Here is a 20,110-nt window from a genome sequence, read left to right on the forward strand (position 1 = left end):
TCAGACTGTACAACAGCTCAGGGATGCCCTCACACAGATCTGGGAGGAAATGCCACAAGACACCATCCGTCGTCTCATGAGGAGCATCCCGCCACGTTGTCAAGCATGCATACAAGCTGGTGGGGGCCACACAAGAAAAGCATTTTGAGTTGCAGAAATTAAGTTTTAGAAAAAATGGACTAGCCTGCTACATCTTCATTTCACTCTGATTTGATGGTGTCTACACAATTGAGCCTCTGTAGGCTGAAAACTTTTATTTCCATTAAAAGACTTTAATCATCCTTTTGTTCCTGAGACACTGCCCTGTAGTTATTTGTATAGATATCCAACTTCTTATTGAGATCTGATGGATCTAATGTGTTTCTTTAAAGTTCTTTTTAAAATTTTTGTGAGCAGTATATATCACGATACAAACCAAATCACTATATTTGAGAAATGTGTAATCATCAACAGGTTATATAGATTAAAATATTTATTTCCTGTCACACTTTAAACATACTCGATTCACAGAAGGAATATGATGCTGCTGTGTTTTATAGAAAACTTTATTAATGTCCTCATTAATGCATTAATCCGGTCCCTGATCACGTACAGGAAACACATGGAACAGCATGTTAGCACTAGGGTTAGCATGTTAGCATTATTGTTAGAAAGCTAAAATAAGCATTATAATGTTAACATTTTCGTTAGCATATTAACATTAGCATCTAACAACAGTGCTGTCTATATATCACCTTTTATTCATGTGTTGCTGCTGTCAGTGTAGAAGCTTCATCCTCCAGTTCTGACTAGATCCTGTCATAAATCGCGGCATTTTCCACAGTTTCATCAACCAAACTAAACGCCACACAGTTGAAGTGATGGCGGGGGTGGGGCGTGTCTTGTGTATTTGCTAGCCTGCCGTTCAGACGGTGTAGGTAGCAGATGTGCTCGGCCTGTCAGATCGGTCGGAGGCTGGCGTATAGATGACGTGTAAGATTGTGATTGGTCCGGACCATCAGACCACTGTCACCTGACACGGGGAATGACACACTTCCGCCATAACGATGCACGGATTCATTCCGAGTAAAAAACTGAGGAGGTCCGAACAAATACGTTAAGAATCACAAAAGGAGAAGGAATATTTGTAATCAGCTGAAAAAACCTTGAAGAAGAAATAATCCGATGGAGAGGAATCATCACAGGATAATGATCGTTATTTTAATAGAGAGAAATCAGTCTGGGAAGCATGAAGTTTGAGCTAAAGTGGGTGCTAGCGAGTAGCATGCTATCCTGTTGTTGGTCGCACATTAAAAAAAAAATAAAGAAAGTAATTATTCGCACATATTTTTTCTAAATACATCCTGCCAATGTTGAACTGGTCGCACGGACCGATGAAGTCCCGCTAGAATATGCAGCTCACGTTCTGCTCCGTTACACAAACACTGAGGAGAGCAGACGTTAGTGAAGGAGCTGTTGATGAAAAATAATAAATAATAGTCCGAGCAGATCTTAACACTTTTTCCTTTTTAAAAAAATAAACTTTATTGTAAACATCAGTTTCAGTACAGAAAATCTGCAAATTAGCCAACTCGTTTGTTACAGTTGTGTGACGTCATCACTAGTCGTTCTGACAGGCCGAGCACATGTTACCTACACCGGGTTAGGAGGAGTGGACAAAAGAAATTTACCAAAAGAAGACATAGTAAACTTGACAAAGTTCAAGTAAACGTTTGCTCGCCATGTGGCGACTAACGCTCTAACGTCTACTCAACAAACAGGAGAAAATGCTCCTGACTGGTGAGTGTTGGACCCTTCAAAATAAAAGTCTATCGCGGTATACTCATTTTTCTATTGAGAAAAAGTTCTATTAGGATATTTATCGTTTTATTGGCCAGCCCGAACTGAAGTTGATCTACATAAACTATGAAGAAAAACTGCCCGTGGATCAGAGTTCGATTCCTAATGAAGCTTTTGTCTGTTTTTCAGTCCATCTGTGAAGGTTTTAAGGAGGCTGTTCAGTATGTTCTTCCCCGACTGCTCCTCACGCCGGTCTACCACTGTCTGCATCTGTTCGAGATCCTTAAGGTGAGACGAGGAACCTTACAGAACACCTGTCACTCGTGTTCTGTAGAGAATAAAACACCAGCAGTTGTAGGTCAGGTCCGTGTCAGACCCAATCAGAATCCTTCTCCTGTGGCTGCAGTGATGCCTCCAAGCAGAGAGATGTGGAAAAACAGAGTCTTCAAATCTGAATGCTACGACCCCTCACCACTTTATTATTACTGATGGGTCATGTACGTTAGCACCGAGCTGTCAGCACTCAGAAAATACACTGCACAGGTTTTATAACTAAAAGGTAATTCTAAAAAGTTTACGGTCATTTTTGTTCCCATCACACCAGCAAAACATTGATTTCATAACAGCAAATCAAACAAATCCTCATGTATGTTAGTTTTAGCTCTGTCCTGAATTGGACTAAGAACCTGTAGATCACGAGTCACCAACCTGCCCGCGAGCAGCAGGTTGGTGACTCCAAGGAGGACACAAGCTGCTAGGTCTCTTCTAAAATTAGCACAACTCTCTAGGAAGTGCTATGCAAGTATACAATATTTACCATTTAATAGCCTGAATCTATTAATATTTGATATTAAGTCCTGAACCGGATGATGATAATTCGTGTAGAGAAAATGGTCGAGTCGGGGTGGGATTATATAAGTTCGCTTCCTTCCACTCCTTTTCAAGAGATCTACTTGTGATTCATTAAGTAATATGTCATGTATTGTGACCTGATTGTTTGAAATAAACCATTCATTCATTCATTCATGAACTTTAGTTAAGTTTTGGTGACCTCTGACCTACTCCAGTTCAAAGATTGTTCATTTTGTTAAAAATGCTGCAGATTTGCTCATTAATCCAAAATGTGACAAGATTTGTTTAAAAATGTGTACGTGGATTTTTCTTTAACATTACATAATTAATAAACATGGCACAACATGGTGAAAATGGGACATTTTTCCATGAAATGTTAGTAATTATATGAAAATGTAACAATTACTGAGATTATTTAAGTGGTGAATATTAATATCGGTTTCCTAGCTTGTTGTCATTGTTGATAATTATGGTGAGAAATCCGAGTCTTTATACAGAGTATCATTATTCATTATTAATAATGTTTAACTAACTATAACTACGCTAAATTTGTTGATTCAAAATGGTAGCCCTTCGTATGACTCAGTACCCATGAAGTAGCTCTCAGTTTCAAGAAGGTTGGAGACCCCTGGTGTAGATGTTGACTCAGGAGTTTAGTTGTACTATTTACAAATCTCCCAACCGAGGTCCTGTGAGGCGTCTGTTTCTCACACCGGAGATTCTAATGTTCTTATTCTCTTGCTGGGTTGTGTAGCAGAGCCTCTCACTTGTCTTCTACTCTGCTGAGATCCTGTTTGTGCTGTTCTCTAAAGACAATAGCACACACAGTTGAAGGAAATCTTCAGTTTCTTGGTCATTTTTTTAATGGAATCGTCTTCATTTCTAAGAACAACACTAGAATGTGGACTCATTCATAGTATTACCCCATAGTATTCCCTTATAGTATTCACTCATAGTATTTCCTCATAGTATTCACTCCTAGTTAGGGCTGGAAATCACTGGGTACCTCACAATACAATACGCGATACATGGCTCACGATATCGATAATATCGCGATATTGCGATAATTGTTAAAAATCCTCTCTAATAACTAACATTAAATAGAAGAACATGTTTTTTGGGAAAATATATCCCCATTCATCTTTTTAAGCTTAAACACAATTATAATAAACCACTTTTCTTATTTTGTGCAACAAATTAAAGACACTTTTGTGCAACATTACTGAAATCAGTAAAACTGTATTTGACAAACATTGACAACAACTGAATTGGAATTATCTGTCAGATTCAATGTTAACAATAGTAAACATGATCAGCAGTGACACTACTTAATGCAGAATTGTTGTAACAGAACAAATATTAAATAAGTCAAGTAGTGACAGCTATCTACCTCCAAAAGAACATCACACCAAAGGATGATGAATATAATGTTTTACAGCCTCTCTCAAAATTGACCTAATTTTTTGTGCACTTTTCTCTCACTTGAAAAGGGCTGAGCATCCAAAAATGAAGGTTGATTTACTCAGACTGTTACTTGAGATTATTTTTCCAATTTTTATCTATTTTCCATTTGGTCAGTCAGCAGTCAATAGGTAAAATCCTTAAAACACACATAATAATGGCAATAAATATAATTTTAAGTGCTTCAATTAATTAGCATTCTCCCTAATTTTACAGTGAATTCATGTACTTTATTTTAATTACATTTAAATTTAAGTTCATACATCAAATCCTGCTTTTTTATTTAAGAATTACTTTAAATTAACATTAGCAACAAGTAATAACATTGTTTGGAAACGTCACATTATAAATTTACCAAAGTTACACCGTACAGCAGCAGGCTAAACATTGAAGTGCATGAAAGCGAAAATTCCGACGGTCCCTGAAGTGTACACAAACAACTGCGAAGCACCGCCCAGTTCCCACAGCAAACAGGAAGTAAGTGATCGCTGACATTCTAGCGCTCAGACAAAGTCACTTCTTACCGGCTGGATCTCCTACAGATGGATGATAAATGCTGACAGGTAGACATGCTTCACACACGCGCTACAGAGCCTGTATCTCACCGGAGATTCTCCCGAACGAGCACGTGCATCGCTATTAAATGTCCGACGCAGCGCGCCCATCTGGTCAATAGTTCCGGCGCACGACTCAGACGCTCAGCGCTACAGCCTCTTAAATGAAAATATAATATCGATACATCGAGAACGCAGGACTAAATATCGTGATATATCGATATTTTGGCACACCCCTACTCATAGTATTACCTTATAGTATTCTCTCATAGTATTTACTCATAGTATTTCATCATAGTATTACGTCATAGAAATCCATCTTAATATTCCCTTATAGTATTTACTCATAGTATTACCTCAAAGTATTCCCTAGTAGTATTGGTTCACAGTATTCCCTCATAGCATTACCTCATAGTATCCACTCTTTTTTTGACTTCCGGTTCCGGATCTCGAGCAGACGTGTGTCTCCAGCTCTCCTCAACTCTACTGCTACGAGGAGAGTTGAACATGGCACCAAAGAAAAACTTCAAAGCCAATTTGACGGATCTCAAAATCGCACTCGCGGACATTCAAGCTAAGCTAACCCCTGCTCTTCTGCATGATGCTAAGTTATTAGCTCTGCTGGAGCTCGAGGCTAAGCTATCACCACTGTTACAACTCGTGGAAGATTTTCGAAAGGAAAAGGCACGTAACGAACAATCAATCAATCAATCAATCAAATATACTTTATTAATCCCCGGGGGGAAATTCATTGTGGTGGGCAGCAGCCGCTGGATGGCGCTTTATCGCCCAACAACAAGATAATCGCCAAGATCTCCTGGAGAGAAGAATGCATGACATGGATCAACAGGCACGGATGAATAATGTGATTCTCACTGGACTACAACTACAACCCCGGGTGCAGCCTGGTGCTACCAGCGCTAGCATGGATGCTAACGGTGCTGTGATGGATGCTAACCCGACTGTGGAGAATCAAGTTGGAGAATTTCTTGCGTCCAAAGGGATTTCCTTGGACCTAAACACTGTTGAGGTCTGTCATCCGCTTCCTCGGAGAAAGAATACGGATAAACCAGCGATCCTGATCAGGTCTGTGAATCGAAAGCACAAGATAGCTCTGATGAAACAACGAGAACACCTGAAGGGGTCTACGGTGCATCTTAACCATCATTTATCCAAATATCACGCTGAGCTGGAGAAGCACGCGAGGCTCCTTCTCAAGAGGAAACGGATCCATTCAACATGGATCCAGAACTCCAGAATCTTTGTGAAACCACTCGGACCAGCGGACCAGACGATGCCTCTGGAAATAAAAGCCATGAACGACTTTGAGAACTGTGGGATTACTCATGTCTGACCCTTTAATTCAAGCAAAATGTGAAATGTGAACTCAAAAGACCGTTGAAGGTGAACTCTGACCCGGTTCTGAGCTGAAGAACTTGGAGCAGATTTCGGTTGAAATGAGACCTTCACAGTCTCTCAGTCATGACAATGAAGAACGATTACGTGGCCTTAAACTGCTCCTAACTGTGATGTAGCACTGATTCTGCTCAAACTACTGATCTTTTTTCTTTTTAAATTATTACTTTTTGTATTATTATAATCATTCTTTGATGAATTATCTTTCAATGAGAATATTAGATTATTGTTACTGATTAATATAAATAATTTATCTGTGGATGTTTTGAAACTTGATTACATCACTGATCTTAATGACTCTTCCTAACCTAAATTTGTTATTGTAGAGTATAAATATTTGATATTAAGTCCTGAACCGGATATTGATAATTCATGTGGAGAAAATGGTTGAGTCGGGATGGGATTATATAAGTTCACTTCCTCCCTTTCAAGCGATTTACTTGTGATTCAATGTGATGTTATTTTTTTCATGTATTATTCCTGATTGCTTGAAATAAACCATTTCATTCATTCATTCATTCATTCATAGTATTACCTCATAGTATTACCTCAAATCAAGCCCATGAGTGGTGGGGGCTCCCTATGGGTTAAGTGGTGGTCTCTCCACACTTCGACCAATCCAGGGTGTCCACAGTCATACCATTCATCTTCCTGTTTCTCACGTCCTCGTTTGAGGAATCCATCTTAACATTTAGAATGAGATTAAAGCCACTAAGTTCTTCAACTCTCTGAAATGGTTCATTCTTGGGGTGTGGGGGGAAACAATTTGGTGATATTTCATGATATTTTTTTAGGTGATACTTTAATCAATTTAAAATTCTGACAGGATGATATTTAATTGGCTATTTCTGAGCTATCTTCAGCATCTGACTTTAGTTTTACACTCAGACCCCCGACCACTAGTTGGCAGCACTGTGAGACATGTATTGTGATACGTATCAGGATACGTATCGTACCGCGAGACATGTATCGTGATACGTATATTACAGTGAGACGTACCATGATACGTATCGTACTATGAGACATGTACCGTGATACGTATCTCACCGTGAGACATGTACCGTGATACGTATCGTACCGTGAGACATGTACCTTGATACGTATCGTACCGTTAGACGTACCGTGATACGTACCGTGATACGTACCGTGATACGTATCGCACCGTGAGACGTGTATTGTGATATGTATTGTACCATGAGACGTGTATTGTGATACGTATCGTACCGTGAGACATGTATCGTGATACGTATCGTACCGTGAGACATGTACCGTGATACGTATCGTACTGTGAGACATGTACCGTGATACGTATCGTACCGTGAGACATGTATCGTGATACGTATCGCACCGTGAGACATGTACCGTGATACGTATAGCAATGTGAGACATGTACTGTGATACGTATCGTACCGTGAGACATGTATCGTGATACGTATCGTACCATGAGACATGTACCGTGATACGTATCGTACCGTGAGACATGTATCGTGATACGTATCGCACCGTGAGACATGTACCGTGATACGTATCGTACTGTGAGACATGTACCGTGACACGTATCGTACCGTGAGACATGTACCGTGATACGTATAGCAATGTGAGACATGTACCGTGATACGTATCGTACTGTGAGACATGTACCGTGATACGTATCGTACCGTGAGACATGTATCATGATACGTATCGCAACGTGAGACATGTACCGTGATACGTATCGTACCGTGAGACATGTACCATGATACGTATCCTACCGTGAGACATGTACTGTGATACGTATCGCACCGTGAGACATGTACCTTGATACGTATCGCACCGTGAGACACGTACCGTGATACGTATCGCACCGTGAGACATGTACCGTGATACGTATCGCACCATGAGACATGTGCCGTGATACGTATCGTACTGTGAGACATGTACCGTGATACGTATCGTACCGTGAGACATGTACCGTGATACGTATCGCAGCGTGAGACATGTACCGTGATACGTATCTGACCATGAGACATGTACCGTGATGCGTATCGCACCGTGAGACATGTACCGTGATACGTATCGCACCGTGAAACATGTACCGTGATACGTATCGCACCATGAGACATGTACCGTGATACGTATCGTACTGTGAGACATGTACCGTGATACGTATCGCAGCGTGAGACATGTACCGTGATACGTATCGCACCGTGAGACATGTACCGTGATACGTATCGCACCATGAGACATGTACCGTGATGCGTATCGCACCGTGAGACATGTACCGTGATACGTATCGCACAGTGAGACATGTACCGTGATACGTATCGCACCGTGAGACATGTACCGTGATACGTATTGTGAGATACATATCAGGATACGTATCGTACTGTGAGACATGTACCGTGTTACGTATCGCACCGTGAGACATGTACCGTGATACGAATCGCACCATGAGACATGTACCGTGATGCGTATCGCACGTGAGACATGTTCCGTGATACGTATCGCACAGTGAGACATGTACCGTGATACGTATTGTGAGATACATATCAGGATACGTATCGCACAGTGAGACATGTACCGTGATACGTATCGCAACGTGAGACATGTACCGTGATACGTATCGTACCGTGAGACATGTATCGTGATACGTATCGTACTGTGAGACATGTACCGTGATACGTATTGTGAGATACATATCGTATCACGAGACTCTTGCCAATACACACCCCTAGTTGGTTCCATAACCTATTTAAATTCTGTTGGGTAAAAAGTATTCAGTCAACCACCAGTTGTACCAGTTCTCCAGTTAAAACGATGAGACTTCTATCAGAGGGAAACCTTCGCCGTGGCGCTAACATTCCTGTCCCTGTGAACGCTCTCGATGTTTGAAGCCGTTTGGACCGCGGTTCTATGAGCTGCTGTAATCTCTTTTGTCCCGGCTGAAGTTAAATCCTCACAAACCTCCAGTCATGTTCTGCAGATTATTTCTGAGCTGCTGGGGTCCGAGGTCCGAGGTCTGGTACTGATCTGAAGCACAGCTGACTGCTGCCTGGAACTGATCCAGTTGTTGCTCTGGATGTTACCATGTTTGGTTCTGTTAGTCACAACTTCAAAAACTACCTGCACAGGTCCTTCTCATGTCCACTCCCCCTATGTGTTTCCATAGCAACTGGAGGAGAAGAGTGAGGATGAGGAGGATAAGGAGTGCCTGAAGCAGGCCATCACAGCTCTGCTGAACCTGCAGAGCAGCATGGAGAGGATCTGCTCCAGGAACCTGGCCAAGAGGAGACTCAGGTACACCCAACGCCCGCCCACCTGCACAGGTGCACAGCAGCCTAACGTTTGGGAGAGCCCTCTGAGCTTTACCAACATTTTGATTTCTTTTGCAAATGGTCTTTATGAAGCTATAGTCATACAGACTCCTTAAAGTGTAACGTTTAGATTGTAGAATCAGAATCGGATTCACAGCCAGTGATGACGGCTTTCCCCTCACCTGTCCACCGGCGTTCACTAGTAAAAGTTCATTTCCTGTGTTTGCACGGCGCTGCAGCTCAAACAGCTTCTCCTTTAGTGGTCGTTAAAGCTGACCTGAACTCCTAACTGATCGGACCGCCCACAACCGAGCGGCGGGAAAAACGTTGCACAAAGAAGGTCAACATTTAGAAAGACATAACTTTATAAACCAACCTTTTCTCTGGCACATATACACACAAAAACACACACAGCCTGTGTGGGACTCCTCCCATCCTCTGTTTCCCTTTGGACCAAAATAAACCGGGGGGGGTTCTGCGTTTGGGCGGAGCTTAGAGGCGCTCATTGTTCTCTCACAGAAGAGCTCAGAAAGGAGAGCAGCTGAAGACGGAGAGGACGAAGATGAGGAGGACACGAGGACGTAGGTGTCTTCAGAGGGTCTGGGGGGGATCTTCACACTGCTACGACACTGTAGCCCCGCCCCTTTTTCACCGTAGCAACAGAGAACACGGCAGGATAAGGGCAGCTGCTGGAGGAAGTTCTGCTACATTTATACAGGAGGACCACAGAAACCATCAGAACCAGGAGGACCGCTGAAACCATCAGAACCAGGAGGACCGCTGAAACCACCAGAACCAGGAGGACCACGGAAACCATCAGAACCAGGAGGACCGCTGAAACCATCAGAACCAGGAGGACCACGGAAACCATCAGAACCAGGAGGACCGCTGAAACCATCAGAACCAGGAGGACCACAGAAACCATCAGAACCAGGAGGACCGCTGAAACCATCAGAACCATCCTCCTGTGTTCTTGCATGGCTGCCTGACCGCTCACAGGTCTCTCAGAGGACGGTTTGGATATGAACTGACTGATGTTGCTCGCCGCGGCGAGCCATAATGAGGGATGTACACTAGTGAGCGGTTGTGGTTTCCCGTGTCAGCAGCAGGACCCGGTCTGGCTCTCAGTTTTACAGCTCTTAGGAAACTGGTTTAAAGGTTGCTGTGAGTATTACCTCGCTAATCTGCTCTATGGATGTTTCCTGCTGCAGGCGAGGCCATGCGGGTCGCTGGTTTTGTTGCCATCTTTCATGATTTTATTGTGTGATGATCAGTGGTTAAAGGCTAGAACCGTTCTGAGCCCAGATCCTTCTGTCTGAAATCCCAGCCTCCTCTTCTTGGGTCCGCTGATCTCCTGTTGATGTGATGAAGGTCAAATTCTGGTGAGAACGTCGGGCTGGAAAGCCTAAAGAATTCAGTTTTTTTCTAAAGCGCGGCTCATACCGGCGGATTAAAACGTCCAGTCCAGGAAGAGTCAACCATGGATCCCGTGTACGATCCTCCACTGGAGGTTACCCGCCCGTTTCTCCACGGGGGATTTGTACAGAGACCTCCAACAGCCCCTTGGGGAAGACCCTGTGCCAAAAAACTCAGTCCACCTCCACAATCTAACATCCGCTGGCGAGCGCATGTTCAGAACCTTGACACAGACCAGGTACAAGGTCTTTGTCCCAAATGTATCAAAACACCCCATCTGGAGCGTGGTCCAGGACAACAGCTGGCTCTTGTCCTCCTGCCACTCTTCACACACAGAGGAGACCGTCAAGGAGGGAAACCCGAGTGCCATCCCATCCTCCCTCTGAACAGACATTTTCGGGTCCCTCACAAATATCCGATAATACACCGGCAGGGAACGAAGAGGGTCCTCCATAAGGAGACGTCCCAGAGCGAGTGAGTGAGGGAGGGAGCGTTCTGTTACTCATCTCTCCAAAACTAGAATAAACTCCCAGCATGCATTGTTGATGTGGGGGTGGAGCCATGTCACATGACTTCCTGACAGTAAGTTCTTTGTAATCAGGAGAAAATGACAGAAATGAGCAGGAAACAGTTTTTACATCATTTCCTTTTTCTAAGGTTTGTGTATTCACAGTGGTGGGGGGCCACGATCGCCCCAACGGGTTCCTAGATGTAAACCTTCTCAGGGCATTGAGATCTTCTTCTGAGATCTCAGCGTTGAAGACCCACTCTGGTGAAAATAGTTGTTTTTAACATGTAGCATTGTCCCTTTGATGTTGGGCAAAAAGATTCAAACTGCATTTCTGAGGATTCCTTTATCCAAGTAGATGAAAACAAGGAGACAGTTGTAGCAGTGATATACAAACTGCAATGGGCGGGGCCACAAGCTCCCTGGTCCGCCTCTTTGTGATGCATGCAGTCAAATGGCTCCATGAACGTCTTTGTTTTTCTTGTCTGAATTCTGGATCAGAACTGTGCGAATGGATAGAAATGTGCAGTAATGTCAGGTTGGGGCTCTAAGCTAGTGGGAGAGAGTCTAGACCAGGGGTCTCCAACCTTTTTAATACTGAGAGCTACTTCATGGGTACTGAGTCATACGAAGGGCTACCAGTTTGAAACAACACATTTTGCGTAGTTAAAGTTAGTTACCAGCTCAGTGGCCTTGTGGTAGAGTGTCCGCCTTGAGATGGGAAGGTCGTGGGTTCAAATCCCGACCGAGTCATACCAAAGACTCTAAAAATGGGACCCAGTGCCTCCCTGCTTGGCACTCAGCACTAAGGAGTTGGACTGGGGGGTTAAACCACCAAATGGTTCCCGAGCGCGGCTGTGTCTGCAGCTCACCGCTCCCCCAGGGGAGGGGTCAAATGCGGAGAACAAATTTCACACACCTAGGTGCGTGACAGATAGTGGGACTTTGACTTTGATACATTATAATAATAATAATGATCCACTATATGAAGACTCTGATTTCTCACCGTAATTATCAACAATGACAGCAAGCTGGAAACAGATATTAATATTCAGCACTTTAGTAATCTCAGTAATTGTTACATTTTCAGACGATCACTACATTTCATGGGAAAATGTTCCACTTTCACTATCTTTGTCCGTGCATATCAACTATGTAATGTTAAAGAAAAATCAACTTGCACATTTTTATCCCTTGTGCTTTTTTATGGGGTCCAGATAACCCCATCTTTATATTGCATTATACCATGGCCCGGGTAAATACTCTATTCTGATTGGCTGCTGGGTGTGGATTAAAAAGTGATAAACCACGGTGATAAACCACACCTAAAAAAAGAAGTTCCGGTCACACAGACCAAACGTTCTGAATCACTGTGCAGGCTTCCTTCATTCCTTTCCTTCATCATCTGGACAAAAATAAGCAGTAATGGATGAACTTTCTCTCTGAACTGATACTTTATTAAACCTATTGTGACAGTCAGTATTTGTATCTCACTTTCCTTATGTAAGGTAAAGGAGTTCATATTAAAAATTAGATAACCCCCCCTACCTCATAATGTTCAGCTTAACTTTGGTAATTTATTTTTAAATAAGTTATTCTCCTTCTAATAAGACACAACGTTCGGCATGTAAGGTGTAGTCTTCTGTTTCACCACAAGAGGGAGTTTCCGTTTTTTGAGCAGTTCAGAAGACTGGAGTCTACCAAACCTGCGTGAAATGAAACACTAAGACGAAGATGATTGTGTGCTGTTTATGTTCTAGCTGCTCACTAAAGCCTTAACTTTAGAATGAGAGAAAAAAAATCCACATTTGTCCGGGTTTTCCTTTCACTGACTTTCCACTTTACCGCTGCAGTTGAGGTCTGTAACGGCTGCAAGGTCTCTGCCTGTTGCATGTCACCACGACAACAAGCCGCATCAGGCCTCAAATAGTCTGCTTTTTGAGGAAAAAAAATCCTAAAGCGAAGAAACAACAAGAATAAAGTACTAGATACTGATTAAATGTTTATTGTTTTTAAATGACCATGGTATATGCGGGATAATGCTAACGCACTTCGCGTCAGATGGTTCAGCCCTCCGGGTCGTACATTAATTCTCATAATGCACACGTCGTCAGGTATTATCCCTTACCTATGATCCCTCCCATGCCAAAGGTGAACAAAGATGGACAGGATCTAATGTCTGCCACAGACACCAGTGAAGATAAAAAATCCTTGCCTAACCTGTGAGGTCCCACCCGCGAGGTCACACCTGCGAGGTCACACCTGCAAGGTCACACCTGCGAGGTCACACCTGCGAGTTTACACCTGCGAGTTTACACCTGCGAGGTCACACCTGTGAGGTCACACCTGCGAGTTTACACCTGCGAGTTTACACCTGCGAGGTCACACCTGTGAGGTCACACCTGCGAGTTTACACCTGCGAGGTCACACCTGCAAGTTTACACCTGCGAGGTCACACCAACAGGGTCACACCTACAAGGTCACACCTACAAGGTCACACCTGCAAGTTTACACCTGCGAGGTCACACCAACAGGGTCACACCTACAAGGTCACACCAACAAGGTCACACCTGCGAGTTTACACCTGCGAGGTCACACCTGCGAGGTCACACCAACAGGGTCACACCTGTGAGTTTACACCTGCGAGGTCACACCTACAAGGTCACACCTGCGAGGTCACACCAACAAGGTCACACCTACAAGGTCACACCAACAAGGTCACACCTGCCTGACCTGCAGACTAACCCTTCTCTCCTCCCCACAGTGAGACGGCGTGCCGCCTCTACAGCCACCAGGTGAAGGGGAAGCACCTGGCCATCAAGAAAATGAATGAGATCCAGAAGAACATCGACGGCTGGGAGGGGAAGGACATCGGCCAGAGCTGCAACGAGTTCATCATGGAGGGCACGCTGACGCGCGTGGGCGCCAAACACGAACGCCACATCTTTCTGTTCGATGGCCTGATGGTCTGCTGCAAGTCCAACCACGGCCCGCCCCGCCTGCCCGGCACCGGCTCCACCGCAGAGTACCGGCTCAAAGAGAAGTTCTTCATGCGCAAGATCCAGATCAACGACAAGGACGACAAGGAGGGCGAGTACCGGCACGCCTTCGAGATCATCCTGAAGGACGGCAACAGCGTGGTGTTCGCCGCCAAGTCCGCCGAGGAGAAAAACAGCTGGATGGCGGCGCTGGTGTCGCTTCAGTACCGCAGCACACTGGAGCGCATGCTGGACTCCGCCATGATGACGGAGGACAAGCAGGAGCAGGTGAGGCTGCCGGGAGCTCAGGAGTACCGCTTCGCCGAGCCGGACTCCGAGGAGAACGTGGTGTTCGAGGAGAACGTCCAGTCCAGGTCTGGAATCCCCATCGTCAAGGCGGGAACAGTCCTGAAACTGATCGAACGGCTGACGTTCCACATGTACGCAGGTGAGCGGTGAGGTCATGCAGGTGAGAGGGGGGAGGTTCAGGTAGATGAGATCAGACAGGTGAAGGTGTTCCGGTCTTCGTCCTTTTTTTTGACGTCCTCTGACGGATTCTGGTCTCTTTCAGACCCAAACTTCGTCCGGACATTTCTGACCACCTACAGGTCGTTCTGTAAGCCCCAGGAGCTGCTGGACCTGCTGATTGAACGGTGAGCTCAGCTGTCATCTTGAGCATCTGTCTCAGTCTCTGCTGACCCGTGTTCTCAGAGTCTTTTGACGGCTAGGAACAGAACCCTGACCCAGATGAGGTTCTTTGTTTCAGGTTTGAGATCCCAGAACCCAGACCGGCAGAGGCGGATCAGACGGACGGAGGGGATCAGCTGCTCAGCAACGAAGTGAAACGCTTCCGGAAAGAGTTTGTTCAGCCAGTCCAGCTCAGGTACACTAAGACAGATCCAACTGGGCTGGCAGAGATCTGTCTGTGCTCTAGACCAGCTGTCATGGAGGGGGGGTGGAGGACAGAACGGTGGTGAACCTAACAGATCTCTGGTTCTATCACCGTCAGAGAAACGTGGTTTGATGCAGCAGAAACGTTCAGATAGAAAACTCTAGATCTGAGCGTTGAAAGGGCACTGAGATCTGAGCGGCTCTCATCGTCCTGATGGAGACGCAGGTTCTGATGAGAGCGGCGAGCGGCGATCATCAGAACCTGCAGGTGGTGCTGCAGGATGTCTCTCCACACGTCTCCCTCCGCCGTCTCTTCTGATCTGGTCCGATCTGGTGGTTCTTGTGCAGAGTGCTGAACGTTTGCCGCCACTGGGTGGAGCATCACTTCTACGACTTTGAGAGGGACCCCCACCTGCTGGGTCAGCTGGAGGACTTCATAGCTTCAGTCAGAGGTGAGCTCCGGCCTCGGCGTGGGGGTGGGGACAGACAGCCGTCAGGTGACCGGCGTGTGCTGCAGGTAAAGCTATGAGGAAGTGGGTGGAGTCCATCACAAAGATCATCCAGAGGAAGAAGCAGGTCCAGGTGAGCGTGCCGAGCCACAGCATCACCTTCCAGAACTCGCCCCCCCCCATCGAGTGGCACATCTGCAAGCCGGGAAACTCGGAGCAGTTTGACCTCATGACCCTGCACCCCATCGAGATCGCCCGCCAGCTCACGCTGCTGGAGTCGGACTTCTACAGGTAAGGCCGCGCTCAGACAGTCACACCTGTTCAGGTGCGTCAGATGACCCTGCCCCCCCACAGGGCCGTGCAGCCCTCGGAGCTGGTGGGCAGCGTCTGGACCAAGGAGGACAAGGAGATCCACTCCCCCAACCTGCTGAGGATGATCCGCCACACCACCAACCTCACTCTGTGGCTGGAAAAGTAAGGGTCTCTGCGCCGCCGCCGCGGGCCGCCACGGGCCACCGCACGCCACTTTGTCTTTGTGAACTCAGCTGCCGCTCTCTGCAGGTGCATCTTAGAGGCCGAGAACCTGGAGGAGCGGGTCGCTGTGGTCTCCCGCATCATCGAGGTCCTGCAGGTCTTTCAGGAACTCAACAACTTCAACGGCGTTCTGGAAGTGGTCAGCGCCATGAACTCGTCCCCCGTGTACCGACTGGACCACACCTTTGAGGTGAGCGGCCGTCCCACCCTGACAAAGCTCCTCTGGTCGGGATCGGGTTTTGGTTCTGAAAGCAGCTGCTGGGTTGGTGGTTCCAACTGAAGGAGAGCGGACTGTGAGGAACAAACAGAAATAGATAAAGTATCCGTCATGTTTTATCTTTTGAAGTATTTGTTTTTATGCTTTTAACTTGTGAAGCACCTTGTGACTTTTGACTGTGAAAGGTGCTTTATAAATAAAACTTACTTACTTACTAACTTACTTAAGTACATGCATTACAAAGTACACGTACGATTACCGTAAGTGTTTACACACGCTAAGAGTAAACAAAAGGATGATGGGAAATATTTACTCACTTTAATCCTTCACTTCCTCCCATTTGGTTTCTCCTCAGTCAGTCGTGCTCCTGACCTCCTTCATCCATGAACCTCCTCTGTGGTCGTCCTCCTCTAATCTCCGCCTTCTTCTCTCATCATCATCACTCTTCTCCTCTCATTGACCTCACTGATCTCCAGAACATCCATCTTGATCTTATCCTCAGTGCAGATCCTCTGGATTTATTCCTGATTATCGCGTGGATTCAGTCCTGATCTTCGGATGGATTCAGATCTGATCCTTGGATGGATTCACTCATGATCCTCTGATGGATTCAGTCCTGATACTCGGGTGGATTCAGTCTTGATCCTTGACTAGATTCAGTCCTGATCCTTGGGTGGATTAAGTCCTGATCCTCTAGATTCATTCTTGATCTTCTGAAATGTCTTCTATCTTCTTGAAAACTCTTTATTTCCATATCTTATCTTCTCACTCTCCAGGAGAGTTTGAAACTCTCCTAATCTCCTGACAGGTCGACAAGTGATGGACAGGTTTCTCCTTTGTCACCTTAAGGACAGCAGAGTGACCCTCTAATATCAGATCTCACTCTGGTTCACATGAAGCCTCTAGATCAGGGGTGTGGAACTCCAGCCCTGGAGGGCCAGTGTCCTACATGTTCTCCAACCAACCTGCCACCGAAGCTCCTTAATGGCCAAACACACCTGATCCAGGTGATCAGCAGCAAATAAGGAGGGAATCTGGAGAACCAGCAGGAGGCCGGCCCACCAGGCCTGACTTTGAACTCCCTGATCTAGACTGTTTTACTGAAGGTCCACAGGTTTGTTAGTCCTCTCTGCTCATTGGACCGTCCTCATTTGTGCTTGCATGCAGCACAGGTGTCACCCCCCTGGAGACCCCCCAGGGCTGAAGGCTCTAGCATTGTTGAGTGTCTGGAAAAACGTTGTGCTTTCGTTGACAGCAAATCCCGAGTCGTCAGAGGAGGATCCTGGAGGAGGCCCACGAGCTGAGTGAAGACCACTACAAGAAGTACCTGATGAAACTGCGCTCCATCAACCCCCCCTGCGTCCCCTTCTTTGGTACAGTCCGACAGGTGTGTGACCCCCCCCCCTGCAGCCAGAAGCCGCTCACACGTCTGTGTCTACCTGACAGGTATCTACCTAACCAACATCCTGAAAACAGAGGAAGGAAACCCCGACTTCCTGCGCAGACACGGCAAGGACCTTATCAACTTCAGCAAGAGGAGGAAGGTGGCCGAGATCACCGGAGAGATCCAACAGTACCAGAACCAGCCGTACTGCCTGAGGGTGGAGGTCGACATCAGGGTCAGTCTGCAGAGTCTCTCCTGCCTGTGGAAACCTCCATCCTGACTCTAGTTGGTCTCTTTGTTTGTGGAACAGAAGTTCTTTGAGAACCTGAACCCGATGGGGGACCTGTCGGAGAAGGACTTTGCAGACTATCTCTTCAACAAGTCTTTAGAGATTGAACCTCGGAACACTCGATCCCTACCTCGATTTGTAAGTGTCGCCATGGTAACATACGGTCTGGAGACGGACTCTGCTGGACCTGAACCCGTCTGAATCCTGGTCTAGGCCAAGAGGTACACCTGTCCTCTGAAGAGTCCAGGGATCCGGCCCAGCTCCAACAGGCCCGGGACCATGAGACACCCCACACCTCTGCAGAACGAGCCCAGGAAGATTAGTTACAGCCGCATACCTGACAGCGAGGCGGAAGGCGGGGCAGTCTCAGCGCCAAACTCCCCCCGGACCCCCCTGACTCCGCCCCCAGCATCAGCTGCTTCCAGCTCCACAGATGTGGGGAGCGTCTTTGACTCGCCTCAGGGGCCCAGCAGCCCCTTCCATTCCAGTAAGACACGCCCACCAGCATCAGTGAAAACACACTAACTCCACCCACTTAGCTGAGGCTGACTCCACCCATGATCCGTCCCACCGAGGCCGGGTCTCATGGACATGTTTTATATCAAAGAAGCAACATGCTGATTGGGGGGGTTAAGGTTAGGTCACTGGTAGCAATGGGTCGTTAAGATTCATCAATACTGATCATCGATCCGGGATCAATACTTTTCTGTGTGAAAAATAGGAAGGAAAAGAAAAACTATGTTCATGAGTTCAGGATCAGAGCTCACCTGTAACACCTGCGGAATTCACCTGTAACACCTTTAGAGTTCAAGGTCAGAACTCACCTGTAACACCTTTAGAGTTCAGGGTCAGAGCTCACCTGTAACACCTGCGGAATTCACCTTAAACACCTTTAGAGTTCAGGATCAGAGCTCACCTGTAATACCTTTAAAATGGTAAATGTCGTATACTTGTATAGCGCTTTCTACCCTCCTTCGAGAGCCCGAAGCGCTTCACAGTCACAGACCCATTCACCCATTCACTCATTCATACACTGGTGGTGGTTCCGCTGCCAAACACTGGCTCCAACCTCCCACCAGAGGCAATTCGGGGTTCAGTGTCTTGCCCAAGGACACTGCAACACATGGGCAAGGCGGGAATTGAACCCGCTATCCTCCGATCAGGAGTCGACCGCCCTACCGCTGCGTCATGGCCGCCCCACTCAGAGCTCACGTGTAACGCCTGCAGAGCTCCCCTGTTCCACCTGTACTGAGGTGTACTGACGCCGTGACGTGTGAACCCGCTAACGCTCTCTCCTCTCCCCTCCTCAGCCTGCGACAGCATCTTCGCTGTCATCTCTCTGCCTCGCGGCCCACGTTAGTATGACTCACCTGAATGTGGTCCTTCCACCTGTCTGAGCACCTCAGGTGTGCTCAGTAGCTGATCTAGGCTCTCTGATGCACACCTTAGGCCAGCAGACAGGTGAAACGTCTGAGCTGTCCATCTCCATTCAGACCGTCATCCAGCCACAGCTCGCCGTGTCAACGTTAGAAACAGCTGATTGGCTGTGGGGGGGTTTCAAACCTCTGACATTTCCACTGCTTTCATTTCATCACCCTGCAATGCATTCTGGGTTGTTTTACATCATTAATGGAACAGCTTTGAACAGGTGGGTCAGCAGAACCAGAACCACAGATGGTCTGCTTGTCTTTTGGGGTTAAGCCGGTCCTACGGGTCAGAGTCTCCGGAGTGACCGTCAGACTGGCCGGTGAAGCCAGCTAGTACCCAGAATGCATTGCTACCAGTGTGACATGTCCTGCATAACTCCGCATGTGGAAGACTGTGCCCCGCTAACAGCAGTTCTGTGTTCTGATTGGGTTCAGGGTCCTCATCCGTGTCCTCTATAGTCAGCTTCAGTCGGGGAGTGGAGGACGTCCCGGTGCCCCCCCCAGTCCCCCCGCGCAGACGTCCGGAGTCGGCGCCTTCGGAGTCGTCGCCCTCTAAGGTAGGCCCCCGCCCCCCATCGTCCGCCATGTGATATCCAAAGTTTTGGTCAAAGCTCCGCCCCTTTCTGTCCCTCAGGGGGTATCAAAGTTGGAGAGCCCCCCCG

General features: G+C 46.6%; 1 protein-coding gene across 1 annotated transcript in view; it reads left to right on the forward strand.

Annotated features, from left to right (window-relative positions):
* The window catches only part of LOC112143420 (son of sevenless homolog 1), a gene marked incomplete at its 3' end in the record, with an annotated part of 28,320 nt that extends 8,210 nt beyond the window's left edge, over positions 1-20,110 (forward strand). The window contains 16 exon segments of the mRNA XM_024267372.2: positions 1,969-2,067; positions 9,211-9,338; positions 14,044-14,705; positions 14,829-14,910; positions 15,024-15,140; positions 15,497-15,600; positions 15,666-15,888; positions 15,952-16,071; positions 16,159-16,321; positions 17,604-17,721; positions 17,795-17,967; positions 18,043-18,159; positions 18,235-18,508; positions 19,332-19,376; positions 19,884-20,005; positions 20,083-20,110. Coding sequence (XP_024123140.1) covers positions 1,969-2,067; positions 9,211-9,338; positions 14,044-14,705; positions 14,829-14,910; positions 15,024-15,140; positions 15,497-15,600; positions 15,666-15,888; positions 15,952-16,071; positions 16,159-16,321; positions 17,604-17,721; positions 17,795-17,967; positions 18,043-18,159; positions 18,235-18,508; positions 19,332-19,376; positions 19,884-20,005; positions 20,083-20,110 — 2,575 coding nt within the window.

Source organism: Oryzias melastigma, linkage group LG18, assembly GCF_002922805.2.
Source record: "Oryzias melastigma strain HK-1 linkage group LG18, ASM292280v2, whole genome shotgun sequence".
Lineage (NCBI taxonomy): Eukaryota > Metazoa > Chordata > Actinopteri > Beloniformes > Adrianichthyidae > Oryzias > Oryzias melastigma.